This window comes from Lynx canadensis, chromosome B4, assembly GCF_007474595.2.
Source record: "Lynx canadensis isolate LIC74 chromosome B4, mLynCan4.pri.v2, whole genome shotgun sequence".
Taxonomy (NCBI): Eukaryota; Metazoa; Chordata; class Mammalia; order Carnivora; family Felidae; genus Lynx; species Lynx canadensis.
In genome coordinates, this window is record NC_044309.1 from 135,821,712 (window position 1) to 135,838,806 (window position 17,095).

At 49.4% G+C, this 17,095-nt stretch overlaps 1 protein-coding gene across 1 annotated transcript in view; it reads right to left on the minus strand.

Moving 5' to 3' along the window:
* The window catches only part of EFCAB6 (EF-hand calcium binding domain 6), a 225,418-nt gene that overhangs the window by 46,821 nt on the left and 161,502 nt on the right, over window positions 1-17,095 (minus strand). Inside the window, exons 24-25 of the mRNA XM_030322319.1 lie at window positions 10,904-11,098; window positions 5,499-5,654 (exon numbers count right to left, since the gene is read on the minus strand). Coding sequence (XP_030178179.1) covers window positions 5,499-5,654; window positions 10,904-11,098 — 351 coding nt within the window. The remainder of the gene's footprint in view (window positions 1-5,498; window positions 5,655-10,903; window positions 11,099-17,095) is intronic.

Below are 17,095 nucleotides of genomic sequence, written 5' to 3' on the forward strand. Positions count from 1 at the left end.
ATAAAGTTTAATTGCATTCAAAGTTCACATTTTTTGGTCACTTAAATTCTCTGGGGACTGCTGGCACTTTAACACCTAAGCTTTCTTTCAGTGGGATGGAGTCCACGTCAGAGAAGAACAGTGTGGAATGTTGGTAAGCCAGAGAGAGAAGTTTCTAGTGACTCAGATATCTGCTTCTAAAGAAAATGAGCCAAGAGCTGTGCTTTTCCAACCCACAGCTGCAGAGCGGCCTTCCACAGGCCCCACGTCGCTGGCTCCTATGATGGAGACATGGGGGAAAAGGCTAATCAACTCTATTTCATCAGCAGGATAAATTGCCAACTTGGTATTAAAATTTAGTAATAAAATCAAATGCATATGCTAATCGCAGTATTATTTAGAAAAGTCTATTTTGGATCTAGAAATGAATAATCTACATATAATTACAAATAACAGAGATGTTTATCATCAAGAGGTCTTTGAGAAGAAACAAGCAATTGAGCGATGGATCCTTATTAAGGTTTCAATTTGTAAAAAAAAAAGTTGATCACCCCCATTGAAAGGTGGACTACAGAAATTCCACAGTCTTTTTGTTGTTATTTATAAAAGTACCAAGCCTAACTATATTTTAACAAGGCTCTCTTACAATCATTTAGTTAATTATTTATCTGGTGCTGTTTTTCTATGATTTATTCATTGAATGCGTATGAATTCTTGTTCAGCTGGAAATACATTTAGTGAGAGGAGATCCTGTTTAAGGAAGAAGAGAACGTATAGGCATATTTGAGGATGAAATGATTCTTCTTCCGTTACACACACACACACACACACACACACACACACACACACACACACTGCATTGAACTTCTCTCAGCTCAAACACAGTTGAGTAATGGTTTCAACATTTTAAGGAAAAATTATTTTCTCCTTAGGATTCTATGCTCAGACAGGCCAGCAATCTGTGTGAAGGAGATTAAATAATTTTTTTCAGACAAAGAACTCAGAAAATTTATTTCTTGTCTGCCCTTTCTTAGAAAGTTACTTCAGGAAGTACTCCAACAAAACAAGGATGGAAATCAAGAAATAAAAAAGGGGGGGGGGGTGCCTGGGTGGCTCAGTGGGTTAAGCGTCTGACTTCAGCTCGGGTCATGATCTCGTGATTCGTGAGTTTGAGCCTCACGTTGGGCTGTATGCTGACAGCTCAGAGCCTGGAGCCTGCTTTGGATTCTGTGTCTCCCTCTCTCTCTGCCCCTCCCCTTCTCAAGCCCTGTCTGTCTGTCTCTCTCTCAAAAATAAGTAAACATTTAAAATAAATAAATACATACATACATACATACATACATACATACATAAAAAGGTATGTGATACAGGAAACGGGAATGGGATCCAACCTTGCTGGGGAATGGTAGGGACAGACCTGGGACAGGACAACGTGGGGGCCCGGCTCCAGAGTGGAGGGTACCAAGGAACACCTGTGAGAACTGTAAGTGGGGTGGAGTGTTGGGGAAAGCGGAAGGGTGACAACGTTCAATTTTAACTGGGCCCCGGGTTCCTAGAAAACAGCTCATTACGTTCCTGGAAACAGCTTACACAAAGAACCACCTTCCCCCATGTGACCTAGAAAAGACGCATGGGTACCCAGGTTTGCCTACAACAAGGTGGACACAGAGGCTCAGGGATGGTGCCGCCGGGAGGAAAGCTAATTTTCATTCATTCTGTGGGCACTGAACACATAATCATAATTGTGAAATGCTGGTCAAAGGTTTTTGAGTTTTAGAATCAACCTGTGAACCAAGCACAGAAGGCCTGGTTGTGGCTGCAGGGTAGAAGGTTAAGTTGAACTTCCTTTTCCCCAAATTAAAACCGCGCCTGACAAAAGACGGGACATGGGAGAATGAGAGAGGGACAGTGGTAAAAAGAGGAGGGGAGGCTGGCATGCGCAGAAACGGGAGGTAAGAAAAAAGTCGAACAGACTGAAAGCCAACAGCTTTCCCTTGTCCCCTAAGAAAACTGAGGTCACAGGGCAAAACGTCTCCCCCAAATCTGGAGGGATCCGGGCAAATACAGAGAATTACAGCTAAGATCTGCTTTCCTAGACTGAAAGCCTTTGGAGCCGGAAGCTGGAAGGAACACTTAAAAGACACCGCGGAAAACTGGTGGGGGCCGTGAATGGACTGTGTGCGGGCAAGAGACTCACGGGGGCCCCTCTCCAGCTAGAAGTAGGCATCAACGTGGGGTTAAGAACAGAAGGACCAGATGCTCCCCATCCCTCATCCTCAGGGAAACGCAGATCAAAACCACCATGGGATGTCACCTCACACCCGTCGGCATGGCTAAAATCAGTAACACAGGAAACCACGGGTGTCAGCGAGGACGCGGAGAAAAGGGAACCTTCGGGCACTGTTGGTGGGAGCGCACGTTGGTGCCGCCACTATGGAAACTAGCATGGAGCTTCCTCAAAAAGTTACCAATAGACCCAGCCCACAATACGGTAGTCGCACTGGGTGTTTACCCCCCAAGATACAAAGACTCGCATTCAGTGGGATCCATGCACTCGGATGTTCACAGCAGCGTTATCGACAAGAGCCAAATTATGGAAGCAGCCCAAGTGCCCGTCAACAGGCGAATGGATAAAGGACAGGTGGTGCGTGCACACAATGGAATATTACTCAGCCGTCACAGAGAATGAACTCTCGCCACTGGCAAAGACATAGATAGGTCTAGAGACTGCAACGCTAAGTGACAGGAGGCAGAGAGAGAAAGACAAATGCCGTATGATTTCACTCATAAGTGGAATTTAGGAAACAAGACAAATGAGCAGAGGGGAAAAAAAAAAAGAGAGGGAAAACAAACCAAGAAACAAACTCTTAACTGTGGAGAGCACAATGCTGGTTACCAGAGGGGAGGTGGAGGGGGGAAGGGGGATACTTACCGTGATGAACAAAATAAAGAGAAGGAAAACAAGAAAACAATTATGTCATATAAAAAGGAAAAGAAAACTAGAAGGACTGGTTAAAAGTGTGTGCAGGAAGCACTTGGGCCCCGTGTCCCTCCCCAAATTCCAAGCGTCTGGGTACCTGTGCCCCTCCCCCAGCACTCGCAAGGGGGGCTCTAGAGTTCGTGCTCTCTGGAGTCAGTGTTTCTCAACTGAAAAGCATGCGTCCCTAGTGCAAGATAGGGAGGGTTCTTAATGAAAAGAGGGATTAAGCGGAAGTTTATATCCTGATTTTACTAGTTTTCTATGGCTCTACAACAAAACACCAAGAGTAGCGGGTGGCTCAAAGCATCACACATTTCTTTTCTTACGGTTCTGGACATCAGAAGTCAGAAATCGGTTTTATTGGGCCAAGATCAAGGTGTCGGCAGGGCCGTGTTCCCTCCAGAGGCTATGGGAGAATCTGTTCTGCACCTCCAGCCTCTGGTGGCTGCTGGAGATTCTTGGCTTGTGGCCACGCTATGCCGATTTCTCCCCCTGTGCTCACCTCTGGGCGAAGTTCTCCCCCTGTGCTCATGTCTGGGTGACGCCTCTCCCTGACTCACTTTCATAAGGACACTGGTGATCTGAGGCCCACCCGGGTGATCCAGGATCATCTCCCCACCTCAAGACCCTTAATCACACCTGCAAGGACTCATTTTCCGTCTCACGTCACATTCACAGGTTCTAGGAATTAGGACCGGGGTATCTTTGGGGGGCATTCTTCAGCCTATCACACCGACTGCTGAAACTTCCAGGCTTCCCCTCCCAATCAGCTCCCAGACTGCCGGCAGCAGGGGACCAGAGAATCTTCTCTGGTTGGGCTGCCAGATTTAGAAAAACAGACCAACGATAACCTAGCAGGGCACCCAGTTAAATTGGAATTTCAGACAAACAAAATAATTTTAACATAAATGTATCCCAAATATTGCATGGCACATCCTTAAACTAAAAATATTATTGTTTCTCCGGAATTCAAATGTAACGGGGCATCCCTATATGTTACGTGTCAACACCAGTCTCTGGGAAATCTGACCAGCACTGCCCCCTTCTCCAAATTTTAAAGATCCTGACACTGGGGGTCCTCCAAAGAAACCGCATGCCAGACTGCCCTGCCACAGTAGTCCACACTGAAAGTTCAAAGCAAAGTCAGTAAGTTCTACCCCTTGGCACGGAACTTCTAACCTGCTTCTTAGGACCTCATTTTTAATGTGGAGATTTTCGAACAAGGAAACTAGTAGAAAAAAGCAACACGGAGGAGAGACTCCTTGGGCAAGGAAAACTTAAAAAAAAAAAAAAATCCATCGTTAACACCTTCAGAGAAATGAGATCACACATCCAGGACATGAGAACGTGATGCTCCGAAAGAGGAACACCCTGGGAACAAAGACAAGTTCTGGTCATTAGAAATATGGTTAAGTGTGATGGCAGAAACAAAAGTCCCAAAAGAAAGGGTTGAGAGTGAAACTGAAGAAATCTTCCGGACGGGGAAGCAGGAAGGAAAAGATGGAAGATGGGAAAGACTTGAAAATATAATGAAACATAAATAAACTGTAACAAAAAGGGGGAGGGGGCGCCTGGGTGGCTCAGTCGGTTGAGCGTCCAACTTCGGCTCAGGTCATGATCTCGCGCTTCCTGGGATCGAGCCCCGCGTTGGGCTCTGTGCTGACAGTGTGGAGGCTGCTTGGGATTCTCTCTCTCTGCCCCTCCCTGCTCACTCTTTCTCTCAAAGTAAATAAATAAACTTAAAGATGTATATAAGGAAACATCCTATGTGGTTGAATGTCCAATAAAAATAGGAGTTTCCCAAAGAACGGGAGAGGAAGTCAATGAAATCATCAAGGAACTTTCTCAGAATTAAAGGACATGACAAAGGCCATCCAGGAAGATGAGTGTGAACACTGTAGAAAAAGATTTTACAACCGGAGGTGAGTTGGGCGTTTAATTACTGATCGTAAGTACACAGGAAACGAAGCAAACAGGAAAGAAAGAAAAGATAATTATTAATTCCGGGGAAAACAAAATGGTACGCAGGAGGGGAAAAGCGATCCGTGAAACAAGTCACGATGTTGCAAACCCCGAATGCTGATCTACCCGAAACCGTGATGCAGCAGCATGGTGGCCCGTGGAGGGAAGTGTGTGTGGGTTCCACAGAGAGGCGGGGGGCGGAGTGGGTGAGGCGGTGGGTGCCGGTTAAACCCACAGCTTCCAGGTACGGAGTCAACAGACAGACACCGTCTAAAAGTTAAAAACCGGGAAGCAGCTATAGAAGCCTGTCGCTTAGACATTCGACTTAAGGACCAGAAGGGATCCCTGAAGCCGTCAGACTTGTTGACTCCGGGGACGGGGAAATTCGGAGGTTGCATTCTCCCTGCGCTGGGGGTTGACTCAAGCTGCTTACAACGGAGCCACGGGGATGCCTGGGCGTCACCTCAGTGGCGAAAGGCTGTCGGAACGGGCAGGGAGGGAGAAGCAAAAGCAATGCGCCGGCCCGTTTTCCCGTCCCGTCTATGTGAGAGGCACAGGGAACCCAGTGGAAGAACACCTGTTCAGAAGATCGGCCAGGTCCTCTTCCTTCAGGTGACAACCACATCCCCGCAGCACTTCCTGCATCTTGCTTACGGGTATGTAGCCATTTGGGGATGGATCGACTTTGGTGAGTGCTTTGCTGATATCTTGATAGTGGTCTTTAAGCTTGTCCCTGAAAGAGAATACATTTTAGGCATCCCCAAACCAGGAAAATAGATCATTTCTTTAAAGCAAGAGTTGGTGATTATTCTAATGTGATGATTTGCTGGGTCGTCGAGGAACTGATCTTGAAGGCGTTTTGCAGCCTTGGTGTAACTTTTGCATTAAAAGGTATTCTGGAAAAAATAGTGAGTTTGTACCGTCATCATTTTATTATTATTATCTTTAGCAGAACTATAGTATAGAAATTACAACCTTGTTTTTTTTTTTTTACTAGAATTTGTTACTTTAATGTTTATTTATTTTTGAGACAGAGAGAGACAGAGCATGAACGGGGGAGGGGCAGAGAGAGAGGGAGACACAGAATCGGAAGCAGGCTCCAGGCTCCGAGCTATCAGCCCAGAGCCCGACGCGGGGCTCGAACTCGCGGACCGCGAGATCGCGAGATCGTGACCTGAGCTGAAGTCGGACGCTCAACTGACTGAGCCACCCAGGCGCCCCGTAGAATTTGTTACTTTAAAAATAGAACAAGGAATTAAAAACTACAGAGAGCGACGCTCCTCGATGCGCTCGGTGAAAACTGGGGGAGCACCTCTTACATGCCAGCTACGGCCCTGGGCATCGGGACGCATCTAGGGCCTCAAACAGGCATCCCCAGAATAACTTACATCCCAGTGGGGCGAGGCCGGCTTGAGACAGAAGACATTGGGAACACTGCACAGGGGGTCAGTGGAGACTGGGGAGCAGGACTGAGGACCCCGCCTGGGAGCAGGCTGCAATTCCCATGGGGAGGTGCAGGTACGCCTCTCGGGGAAAGAGGCACTCGAGCAGAGATGGGTGTCACCCCCCACCCCCACCCCCAGAGAGCTCTCCTGGGTTCAGGGGCAGAGACCCCTTGGCATTTGGCATTTTATTAGTTTTATTAGGTACTGTGTTGTTAAGAAACACAGCCACCAGGGGCGCCTGGGTGGCTCTGGGTGGCTCAGTCAGTTAAGAGTCTGACTCTTTTTTTTAAATGTATTTTTGACAGAGAGAAAGAGCATGAACGGGGGAGGGGCAGAGAGAGAGAGGGAGACACAGAATCTGAAGCAGGCTCCCGGCTCCAGGCTGTCAGCACAGAGCCCGATGCGGGGCTTGAACTCACCGACCGCGAGATCCTGACCTGAGCCAAAGTTGGACGCTTAACTGACTGAGCCACCCAGGTGCCCCAAGTGTCTTGACTCTTGATTTTGGCTCAGGTCATGATCTTGCTGTTGGTGAGTTCGAGCCCCGCGTCGGGCTCTGTGCTGACACCATGAAGCCTGCTTGGGATTCTCAGTCTCCCTCTCTCTCTGTCCCCTCCCCTGCTGGCTCTTTCTCTCTCAAAATAAACTTGAAAGAAGAAAGAAAGAAAGAAAGAAAGAAAGAAAGAAAGAAAGAAAGAAAAGAAAGGGAAAGAGAGAGAAGAAAGCAGAAAGAAAGAAGAGAGAAAGAAGAAAGAAAAAATAAGAAAACGAAAAGAAAGAAGCAGAAAAGACAGATAAGAAAGACAAGAAAGAAAAACAGAAGGGAAAGACAACGCCAAGAACCTCCATATCCCGATCAAAGCTCAAAATGACCTCAAGACTCTATAGCTCTCCCTAAAAACGCAAAGAAGAAAAGAAAAGAAAGAAAGAAAGAAAGAAACGCAGCCGCCATTTGTGTGCGTCGACGGGCAAAGCTGGAGCTGTGGGCTTCATGTACGTTCTCCCACGGACTCTTCTCAACAACCCTGCAAGGGAGGTGGGTAACTATCTCCTCACTTTACAGACGAGGGACAAGAGTGCCGTCTGTAAAGTGGGCCCATCCAGGCCTGCCTCTCGCAGGGACAGAGGCGGCGCCTGGCCACAGCCCCTGCGGGAGGGCTGTTTTCCTTAGAGAACATGTTCAAGAATGTATGACTCCATCTGTCAAGAAAATTCTTCCCCGACGGGGGGGAAAATACAAATATTGTTAAGGGACTAAAACAAGTGTAGAAACCTTTCAGCATGAACAATCTTGCACCCGGCCTTGGTGAACTGGCTGTAAATTCCATGACCTCGGCTCACCCAGGTCTCTAAGAAGAGCGACATGCTCGTCTGGCAGGCTCGGGCTCGGGCTGGGCTGTGGGGTTCTTATTCAGGGAAGAGACTGTGCTATAAATTCCAAACCCGGAATCTTTGCCGGTAATTGTCTACCACCCCAGATATGTATTTGTGGAGACAGCAGTTCCTTGAGCATGCCTAGAAAAAAGAATCCACCCAGACAGGAGAGTCGGCGGGGGGGAAGCGGAGTGGGAGCGTGCAGGTCAGAAGGGGACAGTGGCACTGACTTGGAAGCTACGTGGGTCATCATCTGCCCCCTTCCCTCCTTGGCCTCCAGTTTGGAGCTGGCCAACTGAGGACTGAGCTCGTTCGAGCCACGGATACAAATGAGCAGCGTTAACTGTTCGGCGAATGTATACCAACAGCGGCAACATTCTGGATTCCCTTACAGGTGTGTGCTGAATTCAGTCCCGCATTACAGAATGATTACTCGTCATCACAACTATTATATTCCACTTAATCCTTCAAAATGAAAGCAAATGAAGGTATAAAAAAATCAAAACATTTTTTGAGATACATATTTTTAGAAAATTGAGGCATTCAGCATTTCTTGGACTGGTTTCTAGGCAGTAATTACTTCCCTTGCAGAGTAAATATGCGCACAGAGTAAATGAGGGTTTCGAGCACAGATCACACCATACCGCTGAACTGAACGAGTGTGGGCCGACACTCTGGGACAGGCTGCCACTGCTCCGGGCCCGTGGCTGGCTCCTGGTCTGGACAACGAGGCAGAGTCTGAAGAGGGCACAGTCATGGCCAGTGGGATGGCCACAGAGCCCTCCCCGACACCACCTTGCCGGGCCCGGCTCTGCTGGTTTTGTTCACACACCTCCCGATCCGATTTTCGAACAGGCCACGACTTCCGTGGCTGGTTCACTCTTTCTGCTCTGATTCAAATCTTCAACTCGGACTTGGGCAAAACAGAGCAAGGTGTGGAAAACAAGCATGAGTTTGAAAAAGGATTTTTCATAATTTTTTAAGATGTATTTCTGGCACGCCGAACAAGTTCTCTCAGATTTAAGAGGCAAATCAAAATTTCGGTCACTGTAACAGACCTGTCTCCTCATTTCTCATCCGAGGAGCTAGAAGATCCTGGAACCACCAGGAAGACTCACTGTCCCCAAATTTGAAAGCGGGCCATTCTGAAGGGCAAAGTTACTCGACGATTTTATAACCTGACGTCTTTGAGGAAACAGAAGTCGGTCATGCATTTTCATGAAATCAGGCTTGCCTTCTTTGGTCAGAAAGTGTGCTGATGGCAGAGAGGGCAGGGTGAGTGTGAATCAGTTAACTGAGCTCGGGGATCTGAGAGACACTGTTTGGTGGCTCCCAGTTCTTTCCGCTGCGATCCACGTTTGCACAATAAACGGAAACTCAAGAAGAGAAAGAATGCGGCGTGAGCCCGCCGAGGATGTGAGATTTCTCTTGGAGCCTCATTACTCACAAGTGGCAGGAGGGAAGACACGAGTGGGTAATGAGGCCAGCCCTGTCTGGTAAAGATAAATTCCACTTTCTCATTAGTTTTATGGCATATTTGATTTATACCAATCTTGAGCATAGTTTTACTTCAAATCTCACAAATTCGATTCTCTTGCTTCAGGCTTCATAACTCCGTGAACTTGGGACCTCATTCAGGGGTGTGTTTGAACTGCTCTTCTCGTAAACCCCATTTAGCCATTACATTTCTTCCCCGTGTCCTTGGGGGTTCTTATTTCCTTTGGGGATTCTTTAGCAACAACCCATTCGCTCATTCCGGTGCCATTTGAGGTGGTGGTGGTGACAGAGAGCTGAAGTGACAGGCAACAGACAGAAACACAGATGAGAACAGCATGGAGCTAGAGTCCCAGCCTTGGTGGGTGCTGACGGGAGACCACCAGGGCCTGGGACTGATCAGGGACATCTGTCCCATGGCTTGATAGTTACATCGAATGCAGCAAATTTTTCTCCTGTTATAAATTAAAAAAAATCTTTTTAATGTCTATTTATTTTTGAGAGAAAGAGAGACAGAGTGCGAGCGAGCAGAGGAGGGGCAGAGAGAGAGAGGGAGACACAGAATCCGAAGGAGGCTCCGGGCTCCGAGCTGTCAGCACAGAGCTCGACGCAGGGCTCGAACTCACGAACCGTGAGATCATGACCGGAGCCAACATTGGACACTTAAGTGACTGAGCCACCCAGGCACCCCATCCTGTGTTATGATTTTTTTTAAGTAGTACATTAGTAACTGGTTTTAAACTTTGAAGATAGTAATACACAGTCCCATCATCCAAATACAACACACTACCCCTCGCACATCATCTTCTGGTCCTTGTGAACAGGCACCCACGTTTGACGTGGTTCCAGTCATGATACACTTACTGGTTAAAATGTGTCATTTCCAATCAGCCTTTGATCACAAACATTTTCCAGTCTTCACAATGCTAACTGAACAGGCATGTAGTTTTTCATATTCCTGGGGCCATACTTTATAAGGCAGCACACTCACTGTGACTGGCAGGTGTCCCTTTTAGTTGTTGTTGAAGACACGCTATAAATCGTATCTTCCAACCACTAAACGGTTGGCTTCTACTACATTATTTCTCTGGGATAAAGTTCCCCAAGTGGAAGTACTGAGCTAAGGAATATGTCTTGTTCGTTCACTCATTCATTCACTCATTCATCCATTCATTCATTCATCCATGCATCCATTCATTCATCCATCCATTCATTCATTCATGAATCCATTCATCCATCCATCCATCCATCCATTCATTCATCCATTCATTCATTCATCCATTCACCAACAGAGGTTCGTGGGGCGTCTACGAGGAGTCAGGCAGTGTTCTGCACTACACGAAGACGGGCATGTCCTTCTGGAACTTGCCATCTGGTTGGGCGAGGGGTGGGTCCCGGGTGTGTAGGTTAGTAAACACCTGAAAAGTTCTCAAAGGTGACCTACAAAACAGGAATGATGTGAGGCCATGACTGAAGATGGCTCATAGCTCTTTAACTCCTTTATAACTCTGCGACCTCGCACCCATTTCGAGAACCTACAGCAGCGAGTAGTAGAATTTCATGACGACTTTGCCAGCACTGGGAGGTACCACTTCAAACCCACTTTGGCTGCAAGGGTAGGCGTCGAACAGGTGGCCAGCTCACGGTCCCGCGATACTTACGCACTCACCTGGCCGGCGCGGCCCTGTCTGGGCTCTGCTGCGGCTGTCGGGCCTCCTCGTGCACCTGCTGTGGCTTCGTGAAATGGCCCATGAAGTTGAAGTAGTCCTCGGCATAGGGCCGATGAATGTCTGCCGAGTAGTTAATCCCCAATTTCTGTAAAAATTCTTGGTAAGTTATGTGTCCTCTTCCGTCAGTGTCATAGCTTCAGAAACAAACAGGACCCTCGTCAGTAGCCACCACGGTGTGTGGGTGCTCAGTGTTCTGACAACATCTGCACTGTTTGGGGGCAAGGTGGGGCTCGTCTGGTTCCTCGCCACGCGGTGTGCCCTGCAGATGGGCAGCACCGCTCAACAGGGGGAGCTGGAAATGCAGAGTCTCTGGGGTCACCCAGACCTGACCTGAATCTGCATTTAACAAGATCCCTAGGTGATTCACAGGCACATCAAACTAGGAAACCTCTTATCAACAGAACGATCACACCTCACGTGAGGTGAGTTTGGCCACCCCGAGAGGGCGTCCGAATTCATGCACTTGTCATGCTGTGAGAAAGATGTCCGTGGCCACAGAAAATGAAAATCAAGCTTTCCATTCATTCAGCAGTGTGGGTTTTTTGTGTGTGTGTGTGTTTTTTTTTTTTTTTTTTTTTTTTTTATTGAGCACCTACATGTAAGGACTATGTTAAGGTTTAGAAGAAAGTCCTTCAAAAAACATACTCAATCTTAAAACTCAAATAAATGAAGGCCATTTGATTCAAATTCCCCATTTTCTCTTTGAAGAGATGCCAATTACATACGACCAACGAGCGAGACCAGTAAGGAAAACAAGATAAGAATTATGCTACGTACCTTTTATGTCATTTTCTATTAGTGAGATGTTTCTGAATTATAATTCATTAAAAAAGGCGTAATGGAGGGTTTTTATCTCCCAGCATTATTCAAATAGAATAGAATTACTTCAATAAAAATTTTAAGGCGAATTGCCAATTTTCTTTAAAGGAAAAAAAAAGCATTTATTTTTACCAAAAGATCTTGGTCCTCATCTAACCGATAAAAATGCCATTTGCGGATGTGAGTTTTTCCCAGATGAACTCAAGAGTTACAAGAACCAAGCCTATATTTAAACAGCGTTGTGGGCATAATCCTCTGGAAGGCTGTTTGGACGTTTGTCTGAGCATAAGGGCGGACGGCTTTCCTTTGTGAGGCCGAGCTTCCCTCTGCTCGTTAACTGACAAGACGAGGAAAAATCTGCCGAACCCCACGCTCGCTCGCCTCTGACACACGGAGACCTTTCCACCGGCTTCAGTTGAGCAGCAATGAAGGAGATGTATTTACTTACCTGACTCTCTTGTCCTCGAGGGGCGGGGTGGTGGGTGGGGGGTGAGGGGTGGGAAGTTCAGGCAAACACTCCATGCCCCTGTGCTAAATCCTGCAGCGCGTCCCAGGCGTGGGAATGCTGTCCACCCTTCCCCAAGGCCAAGGGGGCTGTTCCCCCGAGGCGTCCACAGAACCGGAGGCCTCTCCCCCTCCCCACTCTTGCTTCTGTACAAGCCCTACACGCTTGTAGCTTCCTTCCGCCGTGTCTGACTCTACGTGCCTCATCAGCACCCGGACCTATTTTTGCCATGTGCTATCTTACAAAGGAAGGAGCTTCCCCCCCCAGTGATCGTGAGGTGGCCCGGGGCAGAGAACTCCAAGTCAAACACAAGCTCCCAGGCCCGGAGACCCTGGCAAGGCGCTCAGCCGTTCTGGAGCTCTGTGCCCTCATCGGGGAGCCGCCCAAGGCCTTCCGAGACCTAACGTCTCAGATCGGCACCCGGACTGCCCCTCCGACTAGATTCATGAAAGCCTCTGAGGCCTTTCCAGGTGTCTGTTATTAGTACAACCTTCGTACTTGTAACCACCCCCCCCTCGCCCCCCGCCAGATACCATTCTACCTGCATTCAGTGGATTTTGTTTCTAAAGCAAAACAAAGGGCCACACCCACCAAAGGGGGCCGGTGGGGTATCTCCTTGCCAAGGCTCGTCCTGTTATTCTTGCAGGGTAGTGATGCTCAGGCGGCACAAGGCCTCTAGCAAACAGCTCTTCCTGCTACTGGGGGTAAGATTCCGGCTGCAGAAAGGGCAGTGGAGTTTTCCATCGATGTACCTAGGGAGGGGTGCCACTCCTTGAGCCTCTAGGGTAATCCCAGGGCCGTGCGTCTCTCCCTGAACTGCATCAGGCCCGACCAGCCTTGGGCCAGCAGAGCGATAGAATAATGCAACTCTGGTCAAGACCCCCCCCTTGAATAAAGCCCCCAAGGGCTCCCCACCCCTACAGGAGGGCTCCGGACCACCTGTAGACCACCCACCAGTGGGCGTAGACCACCCACTGACAAGCGACCCCTCTCTCTTCCTAAGTCGCAAGTGCTGTGTTTCCACCTGCCCCTGGATTCCTCTGGGGTCTGGTGAGGGTCGGTGGGTAAATGCTTAGACCAGGGCCTGGCACCCAGGGAGCACACGCCAGTGTCCTGTGGCTGCTTGACCCCCACAGGCTCAACCACGTCCTTCTTTTTGCCTCTGCATCTTTAGCACACGCCTTCCTCCCCTGCCAGACGGCAAGTTTCTTGAGGAGCAACCACGCTGTCTTTATCTTACAAACAGACTCCCAGCGCCCGGCAACAGGCCTCCCAAAGCTTCATGATCAATACTTGTCTGTTGAGCTAACGAAGGCGAAGGACGCGTGTTCCCCAGGAAGCACTGACATCCTGGCGTGCTATCCACAAGAGACTACTGACAACAAACTCTGAATCGTGACACTTGAACTGAATGAAAAGACACTTCTTAATTACTTCATTAATAAAGATCATAAACATTCTATTCTCATCGCAGGGGAACAGAAGACCAGATTGCACAATTGCGACTAAAATATTGTTGTGAACGTGAATAATAAGAGAGTTAATTCAGCTTACATAACCTCGCCCTTCATTATATAATCCTTTGTGTAACATTTTAAAAAATCAACTTGCCTATAAAGGTTGAATTTTAAAACGGTTCGGCAGCAGATGTGCTAGGAAAAATGTGCACATAAACAGAGGACCCATAAAAGCCTGCATTTGCATGTGGCAACGGCCACTAATTTATGATATGATCAGATTACCCTGCCCATTTATTGTACACACAGCAGTTCAGTCGCACACATGATTCGAATAGCTTCGCACTGATTGCTTTGCTGGAAAGTCTTAGTCCTTCGGGCTCAGTTTAGGTGCTCGACTCTCGTCAGTGACAGGTCTACCCCCCGACACCGACTCCAGAGTCAGAGGGTCTGGGGTAAGCCCCACTGATGACTCAGGCCAGGCAGCCTGGGACACACGGAATCCTCTCCGGTGTCGCCTGTGAGGGTGGTCTGACGGCCACGGCATTCGGCAAGTCCTGGTGGAATCACGGGTTCTGGAGCCATCTGGGGCCACGATCCCTTCTCTGTGCCCCCCAGCAAGTAGTGGTCTGGCCTTGGGTAAAACCACGCCAGGGATGGGAAACGCACCCCTTCAAAGACCGCCCGCTGGAGTGCCAGACAACCTGAATCGTAAATAGTCCTTTATGCTGAGCTAGGAGCCTATGTGGCCAGTCATCTCCAAGTGCTTCCAAAACTCCTTCCCTGCCATTGTGTCCCATTCGGGCTCCTCCTTCCTAATCTACAGACCTTGCTCATTGGACCCCTTCAAGTCCTTTCCCACCTTGGGGCTCTCCGTGTCCAGGTGTCCCACAGCCCGAAGCTCCCAGGTTCCGGCCAGGAGGCTGCCGTGGCTGAGCCGATGCCGAGGACCCAGCTTCTTGGGAACCTAAGGGTCCGGGCTGCTCCCAGGGAGCCGGCACCTTTGGCACAGGCATCTTGGCACTGTCTTTTCTTCTGATGCCGGAATACCAATATATAACTTACTACGAAATTATGAAATGTGCAAAAACGGGGCACCAGTGATCCCCAAAGCTTTCCATCAAGTCCACTTGGTCGGCTGGCTTTATACAACTAGTCATCTCTACCGTTCATCCTGAGACTTACTTTCCCGCTTTAGTCTTCTGTGAATTTTTACAGTGTGTTTTTTTTCATGGTTGTTCAGCAAAGTCTGTTTTAGATCCAAAATAGATGAATCCTGTCTGGCGAAACGAGGCTAGAGAATGTACTCAGCACGGTGCGCATGTCCCACAGCGGGTCCTGGGCAGGCCTCTCGGTGGTCCCCGTGCCGGACAGGCTCTGCCGAGACAGGCAGGGCCCTTCCTCTCCCGTCTCAGACCTGCCCCTCCTCCCGGCCCCGGGCCTCTGCTCACCGGCACGCCCTTCCCCAGCCCTGGCTAATGACTGTTTATTAAGACTCAGCTCAGGCGTCCTCGCGTCTCCTGGGGTCCCTCCCCTGAACAGGCACGCGGCTCCCACCGCCCCGCCACCGCCACCGTCGCGTTCCTTGTCTGCCCTCCCTGCTGAGCTGTGAGCCGCCTGAGAGTGAGGGCTGCCTCATCTCTGGAACCCCAGAAGCTAGCACAAGGCCTACAACGCAGGAAGTTTCAAAAACTCCCTGCTTCATGATTGTTCAGATGAATGAAGGCGTGAATGAAGATGCTTCCATCTTGTGATTTATTCTTAGCGGGCTCTCCAAAACCAAAGCAAACACACTGCTCCTTACAGATCCTAATTTGGCTTCAGTTAGCAGGTTTCCTTTCACACCAGCCTCCTCCAGGCTCGAACATTTTGTTCCTTTAATCCCCGATAAGCCAGTCCACGGTATGGCTCGCTTAACTCCCAGGTGCTCCCCGATCTGTCCGGCCCCTGTGTCTGAGCAGGGCAGTGGACCAGCCCCAGGCCGCAGGCAGGAGGGTGTCACCTGGGGCTGAAGCCCACCAAAGCCCGTGTGATCCTGTGGTTCCGCAGATGCCCCCCGCTGAGACAAGGCAGCCACAGGCTGGAAGCTGGCCAGATCCCCAAATCACCGCTTGGGAGAGAAGCGTCCAGAAGAGATGCTACACGTGCTATAGACGTAGGATGAGTGAGAAAAAAACCGGAGAAACAAAACATCGGTGTGCTACGCCACTGAGATTTGGGGGTTAATTCATTAATTTACTTCCACAGCATAAACGAGACCCTCCAGACTCATCTGAGGCTCTAAACTAATGCACTTCACAGGTGCTTAATAAATGTTGAGTGAATAATGGATGCTATTTTTTTTCCTTGTCTATATTCTACCCTATTTTTAAATTTTGTATTTTTGAAAGAGCAGATGTTATTTGTCCGCTCACGTCCACCTACCCATGTCGGGGGGCTTTCCTATTCCGACAGTCGGACCCCCCCGGCTGACAGAGCGTGTCACAGCGGTCCCAGCTCCCTCTGGGTGGGGGAGAACGCCCCTCCCATTGTGCGGGTGACCGAAGGAGGCTCCTGGTGCCTAGACAACCCATGGCTGGCCAGCCCCCTGTCGCCGGCTCAGCGCCTCCTGCCCTGTGGTCCAAAGCCGGACCAGGGGCGCGAAGCAGGGCGGAGAACCTGCCATTGCCAGCGAAGACCGAGCGGTTGAGAGGAACAGGCCAGGAGGGTGAGTGAGGGTGAGGACGACCAGCTGAGACCACGATGGGTGGAACAGTCACACTATCAGGTCACCATTTATCATTACGGCTGCTTTGCTGTTGTCTTGTCTTTTCCTTTACGCCCTTCCGGATTTTCTGAGACTTCTAAAACGAGTGTTGCATCAACAGTGCAATCAGAAAAGAGTCTCAAATCTGTATCATCTTTCTGCTACCACTTTTTACGCTTATGTACGCCAGGTATTCCCCATATATTATTTGGTCCCCGTTGCCATCCCATTTGATAGACGACTGAAGCCCGGAGAAGGCGAGCCACGGGCCCGGGGTCACACAGCTCAGTCTGGGGCACCACGGGACAAGGTGCAGCCCTCGCTAGACCACAGCCCTTAGCCGCAGGCTACCCAGCCACTTCCAACTTCCGCAGGGGCATCCCATCTCCTCACACAGCCTCTCCCTCCAGGCCGCTAAGGCTCACTTCTCTTCCTAAATCTCCCTCACACCTGTCCCTTCCTCCCCAGTCCTCCCTCCACTGCCAGGAAAGCTCACCACGTCCTCTCACTTGGCCCGCTGACCTCTGGGCCGCCCACCCGGTCTCCTGTAATTCATCCTCCCCACTGTGGCCAGAGTGATCTTTCTAGAAGGCAGGGCTGCCTA